This window comes from Nestor notabilis, unplaced genomic scaffold, assembly GCF_000696875.1.
Source record: "Nestor notabilis isolate BGI_N333 unplaced genomic scaffold, ASM69687v1 scaffold12241, whole genome shotgun sequence".
Classification (NCBI taxonomy): Eukaryota; Metazoa; Chordata; class Aves; order Psittaciformes; family Psittacidae; genus Nestor; species Nestor notabilis.
Window position 1 is genome coordinate 1 of NW_009915203.1, and position 10,905 is coordinate 10,905.

The window sequence follows — 10,905 nt, forward strand, 5'->3', positions numbered from 1 at the left end:
CCCTGTCCCATCACATCCCTACCCCATCCCATCACACCCATATCCCTGTCCCATCTTGTCCCCATCGCCATGTCCCTCATGTCCCCCATGTCCCCCATGTCCCCACCTTGTCGAGGTAGATGACAACGTTGCTGCGGTCCGACTGCGCTTGGTCGATCTCAAACTTGGAGATGTACCTGTCCACCCCATCTGTGAGCTGGGGACAGGGCCATGGTGACATGCAGGCCACAAGGGACACGTGGGGACACACATCAGGATGCAGGGATGGAGGGACACAGAGGGACATGGTGACACTGCCCACATGGGACATGCAGGGACACATGGCCATGGGCAGGATGAAGGGGACACGCAGAGATGGGAGGACATGGGGATGGTGACACCAGGGGACATGATGGCACATGGCCATGAAGGGATGTGGTGGCACAGTGGAATGTGGGGCAAATAAGGGATATGGGGACACACATGGGGACATGAGGGGACAAAGTGGGACACAAAGACACAAAGATGCAAGGTTCTGGGTCCCCCCCCATGTGTCCCCGTGTCCCCATGTCCCCATGGACCACACTCACCCTCTTCAGGTCCTGGACATCAGGCAAGAAGCCTGTGAGCATGGAGACATCAAGAATGGACATGGTGGCATCCACATTGTCCAGGAACCTATGGGGACAGGGCTGAGGTCACCCACCAGTCCCCATATGCCCTATTGTCCCCAGCACCCCCATCCCTGATGTCCCTATTCCCAGGGATCCCTATGGGGGGATCCCCACCATCCCCATTCCCATCCCTATCTCCAACCTCCCTGATGTCCCCACACTGTCCTACCTGGTGCAGATGGTGATCTTGATGGAGCGGATGGCACCCTCCCGTTCCTTGCCTGTCATGGGGACAATGAGGGGACATTGAAGGGGACACACATGGAGTAAGGACATGGGGAGGACATGTGGGGGACTCACCCATCTTCACATCCTCCACTTGTACCCTCAGGTCAAAGCTGTCACACTTGCTGTCCTTCTCGGGGACTATGGCATTGTAGATGGTCACCACGGTCATTGTCCCCTTGCCCGTGCCTTCAGCTTTCACTGTGAAGTCCTCATTCAGCTTGGTCTATGGGGAGAGGGGACATTGGGATAGGGCAGGGACATCATCTGGGAGGGACATGGAGGGATGGGACATCCCAGGACATGGAGGAGACAACGGCATTGCATGACGCGATGGAGGGATGGACAGTGAAGGACATGGAGGGGACAACAGTGTTGCATGATGCGATGGAGGGATGGACACAGAAGGACATAGAGGGGACAACAGCATTGCATGACACAAAGGGGACAGGGACATTGAAGGACATGGAGAGGACAAGGAGATCAGAGAATGTGGAGGGACATGAAGGGGACAGGGACATTCCACGCCAAGAGAAGGGGACAAGATCAACTTGGGACATGGAGGGACATGGCAGGAACATCCCAAGCCTTGGATGGACACATGGAAGGGACAGGGACAGCCGAGGGCCATAGCGAGGGGACAGGACTGTCCTGGGACACGAAGAGCCCCAGAGGGGACAGGGACATCCCCTGGCCACCACCACCATGGCCCCGATGGTACCTCGGCGGAGCGGGCCACCAGCGCGTTGCGGTTCTCGATGCGGTAGGTGATGGCGTTGGCGCGCCGGGGCAGCAGCACCGACACGTCCAGGTCCAGGTCGAGCTCCCGGGGAGATGCCACCTGGTACTGGGCCAACGCTTGGAACACCAGGATGGTGGCCTGAAGGGATGCTTGTGTCATCAGGGCTTCGGGACATCACCTGGAGCATCCTCAAAGCCCCCAGAGTGGCCCTGAGCTCAGGGTGACCCCAAGTCCTGATAGCACTTGGAACATGCCCTTGGAGGTGTTATAGAGCAGAGGTGTCCCCCAGGGACAGGATGTGTCCCTGAGGGTCCACAGGGGCTGGAGGTGGCCCCAGGGACAGGACTTGTAGGTTTTCTAAAGCCCTTGAGATCCCATAGGAGCAGGGGTGTTCCTCAAGGACATGGGGGATCCCAAGGGCCTTGAAGTGACACCCCAAGCCCCAAGAGCTCCCCCAATGCCTTTAGGGTCCCATAGGACAAGGGATGTTCCCCAAGGACATGGGGCGATCCCAAGAGCCCTGAGGTGATCCGCAAAGCCCTGAGGCATCCCCCAATGTCTTGGGAGTCCCATGGCACCAGATGTGCCCCCTGTGAAACATCCCTGGGATCCCCATGGCCATTGATGACCCCTCAACACTCATCCTTCAGACCCATGGGCAGCACCCATGGGTGCCAGGGGGGTCCATAGCCTACCTGGGTGGATCCGTAGCCACCACCGAAGTAGTTCTGCTGGGCCAGCCAGCGGGCCACCGGCCCCGTCAGCTCCGGCTTCTCCATCTGCAGCAGGGCCAGCAGAGCATAGGACGTGCCCTCGATGTTGTAGGTGAAGGCGTTGCGTTCCTCCCAGTGGTTGCCCCCTGGAGTGACATGGGTCTCTCAGCACCCTCCAGGGATGGGTTGTCCCCACACCATAGAATGCAATGGGTTGGGTTGGGAGGGACCTTAAAGCTCGTCCAGTTCCAACCCCCTGCCACGGGCAGGGACACCTTCCACTAGAGCAGGTTGCTCCAAGCCCCTGTGTCCAACCTGGCCTTGGACAGGGATGCTTCATCCAAACCTTCTCCATTCAACCCCTCCCAGTGTCCCAGCGCCCTCCTAGGGAAGAACTTCTTCCTTATCTCCAACCTGAACTTCCCCTGTTGCAGTTTGAACCCATCATCCCCTGTCCCATCACTGATGAAGGTCCCTCTCCACATCCTTGTAGCCCCCTTCAGACCCTGGAAGCTGCTCTGAGGTCTCCAGCACCTTCCCTTCTCCAGCCCCAATGTTCTAAGCCCGGCTCCATACAGGAGCTGTTCCAGCCCCTGCTCATCCTCGTGGCCTCCTCTGGCCTTGCTCCAGCAGCTCCATGTCCTCTTTATGTTGAGGGCCCGCGAGGCGGGTCCTCTTTATGTTGAGGACCCCAGAGCTGGATGCAGCATCCAAGTGGGGTGTCACCAGAGCAGAGCAGAGGGGCAGGATCCCTGCCTTGGACCTGCACCCACCACATGGTTGCCTGGTTCATGTTGAGCTTCTCCTCACCCAACACCCCCAAGTCCTTCTCAGGCTGTTCCATCCAGGCCATGTCTCCCTTGGGATTGTCCCAACCCATGTGCAAGGACCTTGCCCTTGGCCCTGTTGATCTCCATGAGGTTCCCACCTCTCCAGCCCATCCAGGTCCCTCTGGATCCCATCGCTCCCCTCCAGCTCGCCCCGCACACCTCGGTGCCACCACAACCGTGCTGAGGGTGCTCAATCCCACTGTCCCCAACAATGATGCTGAACCCAACACCGACCCCTCAGTCTCCACTTGGCCATTGAGTCACTGACCACAGCTCTCTGCTAACCCATAGTTCCCCACTCCCCCTCCCATCAGTTTTATCCTGGTGGGACATCACCTTTGGAGAACTTCATGAGAACCTTCTCGCTCCTGAGCTTCCCTGTCAAGGCCAAGGCATAGGAGCTCAGGGCCACCGTGTAGGGCCGGGATAGCGACTGGTACCTCCGGGCCAGGTATTCAGCAGCTTTGGAGATGCCATTGTCCAAGCTCTGGGTAGAAAGGAAGCGAGTTTAGATTCTCGGGTGGGTGCTATAAGGGGTGAGCACCTCGTCCTGAAGCACTTGTCCTTCTATGAGACAGGTTTGTTGTCCCCCCTCTTTCCCCATGTGGGGCCACTCACGTTGACATGGTCCTTGCAGATTTCCCGCGCCTCCTCCAGAGCGATGAGGACAAAGGCTGTGAGGGACACCTCAGGCTCAGCGCCCTGGTAACCTCCCTGTGTGAGAGAGACAGGAGGAAGACCTCAGCATCATTGCCTCCACACCAAGCTCTGGCCACCCAATGCTCGTCCCTCCCACCCAACATTGTCCTTTCCGTTCCATAAGCCAACAGGGTCACCACCAGGGCTTGAATCCCCCCCATACCACCATCTCCTTATGGATGACAGGAGCATCTTCTTGGAAGATCCCATCTGGCTTCTGCCTATTCAGGATGAGCCATTTCACAGCACCACAAACCACCTCGGGCTCGATGTCTATCAGCTTGATGGCCATGGCAAAGACTTTGGCCACGTAGGCCGTCAACCTGGGGACAGGAGAACCTTAGTGCCACATCCAACCCTATCAGCCAGACCCCTGGTGGCCACAGGACCTCACCAAGTGCTTGAGGGACGGTTCTTGAAGGCCGAATAGGAGCTGTCAGGCTTCCGGAACGCGAGTTGTTGGGTGTAACCTGGGGAGCAGATGGTGGTTGGGCACCACAGGGAGCACCCAGCCAAGCTTCAGGCCACCAACCCCTTCCTGGAGCCCATCCCAGTGCCAACCAATAGAGATCCCCAACCTGGTCACACCCGACCCATGTCTTCTTCAAAGGTCCTTCAGCACAGTCGATGATGGGGACATTTAGCACCCCAAGAGAGGAACCCAGGAGATGCTCCCACCCTTTGGGGGATGCTTTTACCCTTCTTGATCAAGTTGATGGCCTCAGTGCGGCGGTCAACACCGAGGCTCTCCCATTGCAATGTGCTGTCAAGGTAATGGGTGGCAATGACGGTGGGTGTCATCCCGATCATGTTCTGCTCCCCACAGCCCGATGGTGTCACGATGAGATGCTTCAGCTTCTCCCCATCCAGAGCTTTCTCCACCATGATGGACACGGGGTTGCCTGGACAAGAAGAAGAGGAGATGTGAAGCCAGGAGGGTCCCAAGCCCTTGTCCCCATGCATGTCCCTTCCCCTGGTCACCCTCACCTTGGATGCTGACTTTGGTCTCCGACTCGGTGTTGGGGACAATGTCAGAGATGTTGGCAGCCTTCACCCTCTCCTCCTGCACACCATCTGTGGGGCAGGATGGAGATGGGTGACCCCAAGTCCTTCATGTCCCCTCCCCACAACCTGAGGTTGAGACAGCCCTGCCCCACATCTGCAGCAGGATGTCCCTGGTCCCTCAAGATGTCCCAGAGCCATCCAGGATGTCCCTTCTCCCTTGAGATGCCCCAGCTCCAAGAAGATGTCCTTTGGCCCCATTGACCCATGGTAGGACCTCCCTCATTCCACAAGATGCCCCAGGCCCACAGTGGGATGTCCCTTGTCACCCAAGTCCTACCCTTGCTGGTACATCCTTCATCCCCCAAGATGTCCCAGCCCCACAGTGGAACTTCCTTTGCCCCATAGATGCCCCAGACCTTTCCCTTAGTGGAACATCCCTGTGGGGCTGAGACATCCCCAAGACCAGATGGGGCCACTCACTGACTCCCTTCTTCTTCGGGTCCAGCTCGATTATCTTCACTGTCTTCTCCACCCTCATCCCTTCAGGCTGCAGAGGTGAAAGTCCAGTGCTAAAGGTTGGGTTGGGTTTGGGTCCCTCTTTCCCATCTCCAGGAGATTCCGATGCTAAAGGTTGGGTTGGGTTTGGGTCCCTCTTTCCCATCTCCAGGAGAGCTCAATGCTAAAGGTTAAGTTGGGTTTGGGTCCCCCATTCCCAATATCTCCATGTTGACCCAGTATAAACCAGCATCTCCAGCTCATACACCAGACTGGGAAAGCCCCACTTGAGCATCCTTGGTGGGGAGCATCCTTCATCCCTGGGTACCAACCCCATGTGGCCACGGGGCTACCCCGCTGAGAACATCTCAGCAATGGAGATGGCACCATATGGTGGCCACTCACCACCACTTTGAGCTTCTTCTTGACACCATCGGCCACAAAGCGGCCCTGGACAGCTGCCTTCACCTCGACCTCATGGAGGCCCAGCTCCAAGGGCACGATGACGAAGGGCACAGCCCTTGAGGACTGGGGCTCCAGGCTGAGGACCTGCTGGTAGCGCATCTTGGAGGTGGAGGCGCTGCACAGGCCTGGGTTGTACATCAGCTCCACGCGCACCTATGGGCCACAGGAGACGTTGGTCAATGGGGACGAGGTGACCATGGACCCTCCCTACCATGGGCCCCGCGTCTTGGGTCTCCTTCCAACCGTGATCTTGTGTGTCCAGTAGTTGTAGAGGATGGCGCGGATCTCCACCTGCTCGTTCCTCACCACCGAGTAGGGCAGGCGCAGGTCCATGAAGAACTCCTTCATCACCGTGATCTCATAGGGGTCGGCCACGCACAGCCCTAAGGGATGACCACACAGGGCCAGGTTTGTGAGCTTGTGGGGCCCTCAGGGGCATCCCCAAGGGTTGGGGGATCCCTCAAGGCCTATTGAGTCCTCCCAAAGCTTAGGAGATCCCTCAAGGCCCATGGAGTCCTCCAAAAGCTTAGGAGATCCTTCAAGTCCAATGGAGTCATCCCAAGGCTTTAGGAGATCCTTCAAGTCCAATGGAGTCATTCCAAGACTTAGGGGATCCCTCAAATCGCATTGAGTCCTCCTAAGACCCTTGGAGTCCTCCCAAGGCTTAGGAGATCCCTCAAGGCCCAAGGAATGTCCCTAAGCTTTGATGGATGTCCCTGAAGTCCAGGGCACCTCTCCACCCTTCTAAGGTCTTGGATATCCTTCAAAGTCCAAGGAAACCCACCAGGCTTTAGGGGACCCTTCAAGTCCCAGGCACCATCCCTGAGATTTGGGGTATTCCTTTGCTCCACAGGGAACCCTTTGCCATCACCTACCCTTGGTCTTGGAGATGCTGACTGCCAGGACCTCCCATGTGGTGATGGAGTCCTTCAGGTACACAGGGAGAGTCTTTGTGGAGATCCTGCAGAGGATGGGAATGGCCAAGGGGGTCATAATGGTCCCCAAACCAAGCTAAGGAGGTGGAATGGGCCACCAAGCTGGTCCCAAAGTTGGACCAGGGGCTGTAGATGGGCCATGAACCGGACCAAGGTGTCAGAGCTGGTCCAAGGCAGCACCATGGGGTCAGAAGCAGCCTCTTGAGGGCTCTGGGTGGATCATGGGGTTATGGCCCCGTGTTGACCACATGGACTGTGGGGACAGGACTCACCCCAGCTCATTGGGCTGCTCTGTCAGTGCCTCCTCCTGCCACAACCAGCTCTCAGGGAAGAGGCTCCGGGAGGTGATGTCCTCGTCAGCCAAGAACCCATCGTCCACCTCACCTGGGGGGGACACGGGCCCTCTGGACCGTACTCTCAGGACCCCAGTCCCTGGGCAAAGCCAGGTTCACCCCAGCATCAGCCAAGCACCAGCCATGTGTTGGCCAAGCATCACCCAAGGGTGGCACAAGCATCACCCAAGGGTGGCACAAGCATCACTTGAGGTTCACCCAACATTCACCCAAGCATCACCCAAGCATCATCCAAGGGTAGCACAAGCATCATCCAAGGGTGGCATAAGCATCACTTGAGGTTCACCCAAGCATCACCCAAGGGTGGCACAAGCATTACTTGAGGTTCACCCAAGAGTGGCACAAGCATCACTTGAGGTTCACCCAGCATTCACCCAAGGGTAGCACAAGCATCACTTGGGGTTCACCCAAGAGTGGCACAAGCATCACTTGAAGTTCACTCAAGGGTGGCACAAGCATCACTTGAGGTTCACCCAACATTCACCCAAGGGTGGCACAAGCATCACTTGAGGTTCACCCAAGCATCACCCAAGGGTGGCCCAAGCATATCACTTGAGGTTCACCCAAGGGTGGCATAAGCATCACTTGAGGTTCCCCCAAGGGTGGCACAAGCATCACTTGAGGTTCACCCAAGGGTGGCATAAGCATCACTTGAGGTTCCCCCAAGCATCCCCCAAGCTTCACTGAAGCTTCACCCAACCACCAACCCCTCCAGGAACCTCTCCATGCCCCATCACTTGCTTCGGGCCAGCTCAAGCTGGAGCAGGCGCTGCTTCTGGTTGCGGATGGTCCTGATGTGGGTGCAGCAGTCAAGGAAGGCCTGGACACAAGCTTCTCCATCCTGGATGTAGGTGGAGCGGCGCTCGCAGCTGTGGTCCATGGGGTTCTCCTTCATCCCGTCCTCACAGCACTTGCGCAGAGCCTTGTCCTTGTATTCGGCCGCTGTGGGCACCAAGGGACCCAACTGGTACCTGGCCCCAGAGCCGGTCACCATGACATGGGACACGCTGGTGTCCTCTGGGATATGGGATGCTGTGGGATCACCACGACATGGGAAACGCTGGGGGCCTTTGGGATATGGGATGCTGTGGGGTCACCACAACATGGGACACGCTGGTGTCCTTTGGGATATGGGATGCTGTGGGGTCACCACAACATGGGACACGCTGGTGTCCTTTGGGATATGGGATGCTGTGGGGTCACTGGGGACATGGGACACGCTGGGGTCCTTTGGGATATGGGACACTGGTGTTCACTGGGACATGGGATATTGTGGTATCTCCAGGGACATCGTGATGTTCTTCAAGGACATAGGTCACCTGTCCTGGGATAGGTACCACGGGATGGACACGAGCCACTGGTATTGACTGGGCCATGGGATGCTCCAGTGCCCCTTGGGGACATGGGACACTCCCAGTGCCACCTACCCTTGGTGCCCTTGTACTCGATGAGCTGCACGGAGCGGCGCTTGCGCTGCGCGGGTTGGGGGCACTTCACCTCTGGGGACAGAGGGGACACCCGTGAGGAGCCCATCACCAGCCCCAACCCCAGGGTCACCCCCCCTGGCCATCCATTGGCACATCCCAAAGCTGACAGGCCACCCCAGCCATCCCTCAGGCGTCACTTCCCCATCCTTCGAGTGCCACCTCCCCATATCCAATTGTCACCCCCAGGTTGTCCCATCCCCACATGTCCCCTACCCCCTCGCTGTGGCGTGGTGATCTTCACGTTGGTGACCAAGCTGAGACCAGCATCAGCAAAGACCCCCACGTTGTCCCTCCCGCTGCCGGGGGTGCAGCCGATGTCACTCTTCTCCACCGTGTCCCAAACCTGGGGCCACCATGGGACAACCATGACAAGCCAGTCATGGTGGGGACAATGGGGATGGGGACCTGGGCACCCACCTTGGACTGGGTGAGCTTGTTCTTCTTGCTGAGGACGAAGACACCCTTGTCAACGGCCACCAAGCCCACGTAGGCTTTGTGGTCACCCTCAATGCGCAGCCTCATGGGTGTCCCCGGTTCATGCACCCGGTTGTCAGCTTCTGTTGCTCCCTTCACCACCAGCTGCAGAGGACATGGGGCTTGGAGAGGGTCATGGTTATAGGGTGCCCCAAACCCACTCCATGACACCCCCAGGAGATGCCCATGGGGGTAACTCCAAGCCAATGGGGTGGTGGAGTCCTCCAGGGGTAGGCGGTGGTTGGGGATTGCACCATGGAAGACCTGGAGCATCAATGGACTAACCAAGGCCCACCATAAAATGCTCACATTTATCCAAATCACCTCAGTGACACCCAAGCCCTGTCATAGACCACCCAAGCCCCTCAAGGACCATCCAAGCTCCATCATGGACCACCTAATCCCCATCCTGGACCATCCAAACCCCATCACAGACCACCCAAACCCCTCAAGGACCAACCAATCCTCATCATGAACCACCCAAGCCCCATCATAAACCATCCAAGCCCCTCAGGGACCACCCAAGTCTCATCATGGACCACCCAAGCCCTATCACGGGCCACTCAAACTCCATTATGGACCACTCAAGCCCCATTATGGACCACCCAATCCCCATCATGGGACACCAACCAAGACCCTCAAGGACCACCCAAGCTCCTCAAAGACCAACCAATCCTCACCATGGACCATCCAATCCCTATCATGAACCACCCAAGCCCTATCATGGACCACCTGAGCCCTCAAGAACCACCCAAACCCCATCACGAACCACCCAAGCCCCATCACGAACCACCCAAGCCCCATCACAAACCACCCAAGCCCCATCATGGACCACCCAAACCCCATCATGAACCACCCAAGCCCCATCATGAACCACCCAAACCCCTCAAGGACCACATCCAGGCTCACCCAAACAACCTCCAAGACCCAAGCAATGTCCCCCAAGGACCCCCTGGGCCCCAGGGCTTTGGGGACACACTCACAGTGCCCATGCAAGTGTCCTTGACATCAACCCAGATGGAGTCAGCAACGATCTCGCCTGGCATCACGTAGTAATAGGCCACGATGCGGAAGGAGGGGAGGAGCTCGGAGGTCACCGGCAGGGACATGGTCACCAGGCTCTGGCCGGCCTCGTGCCGCTGGCGCCCAGCACGGACAATGTGTCCCTTGCTCATGATCTGTGGTGGCCAAGGAAAGGTTGGGGTGGTGGCACCTGGACACTGGGGTTGGTGGCTCCTGGACACTCAAGTTGGGTTGGTGGCACCTGGACACTGGGGTTGGTGGCTCCTGGACACTCAAGTTGGGTTGGTGGCACCTGGACACTGGGGTTGGTGGCTCCTGGACACTCAAGTTGGGTTGGTGGCACCTGGACACTGGGGTTGGTGGCTCCTGGACACTCAAGTTGGGTTGGTGGCACCTGCGCGGGTGCGCGGGGGTTGGGTTGGGGGCACCTGGACACTGGGAGTGGGTTGGTGGCCGGCACTCACCAGGTAGGTGAAGTAGGGGACCGAGTCCCGGACGTTGTTGTTGTTGGTCTTGAGGTGGAAGTTAACGGCCAGGTTGTCCCCAAGCTGCAGCTCCGTGGCCCCCACGGCCAAGTGGAGGAAGTTCCCGGATGCTCCTTGGCTGCGATAGGCTTTGGCCACCATCTGCCGCGAGGCCTGACGGGGACCAGGGAGCTCGGGATCCTCCGTCCGCACCTACACCCAGGGACACGGTGCCCCTTGGTCAGCGTGGAGAGGGGTGGCCTGGGCAGGAGATCCCAGAAGGGCTGTGGTAACCCCGAGGCTGTGGTGCGAGCTGGAGGGCAGCGAATGGATCCAGGAGGA

General features: G+C 58.2%; 1 protein-coding gene across 1 annotated transcript in view; it reads right to left on the reverse strand.

Annotated features, from left to right (window-relative positions):
• Positions 1-106: 106 nt before the first annotated feature.
• Positions 107-10,905, reverse strand: part of C3 (complement component 3) — a gene marked incomplete at both ends in the record, with an annotated part of 14,879 nt that continues 4,080 nt past the window's right edge. The window contains 23 exons of the mRNA XM_010024016.1: positions 107-196; positions 570-657; positions 823-874; positions 954-1,104; positions 1,600-1,758; positions 2,316-2,479; positions 3,500-3,650; positions 3,782-3,877; positions 4,026-4,185; positions 4,257-4,332; positions 4,561-4,764; positions 4,850-4,936; positions 5,348-5,414; positions 5,768-5,980; positions 6,071-6,210; positions 6,703-6,788; positions 7,035-7,146; positions 7,857-8,057; positions 8,543-8,614; positions 8,816-8,945; positions 9,020-9,181; positions 10,060-10,254; positions 10,564-10,776. Of these exons, the coding sequence (XP_010022318.1) occupies positions 107-196; positions 570-657; positions 823-874; positions 954-1,104; positions 1,600-1,758; positions 2,316-2,479; positions 3,500-3,650; positions 3,782-3,877; positions 4,026-4,185; positions 4,257-4,332; positions 4,561-4,764; positions 4,850-4,936; positions 5,348-5,414; positions 5,768-5,980; positions 6,071-6,210; positions 6,703-6,788; positions 7,035-7,146; positions 7,857-8,057; positions 8,543-8,614; positions 8,816-8,945; positions 9,020-9,181; positions 10,060-10,254; positions 10,564-10,776 (3,069 nt within the window). The remainder of the gene's footprint in view (positions 197-569; positions 658-822; positions 875-953; positions 1,105-1,599; positions 1,759-2,315; positions 2,480-3,499; positions 3,651-3,781; positions 3,878-4,025; positions 4,186-4,256; positions 4,333-4,560; positions 4,765-4,849; positions 4,937-5,347; positions 5,415-5,767; positions 5,981-6,070; positions 6,211-6,702; positions 6,789-7,034; positions 7,147-7,856; positions 8,058-8,542; positions 8,615-8,815; positions 8,946-9,019; positions 9,182-10,059; positions 10,255-10,563; positions 10,777-10,905) is intronic.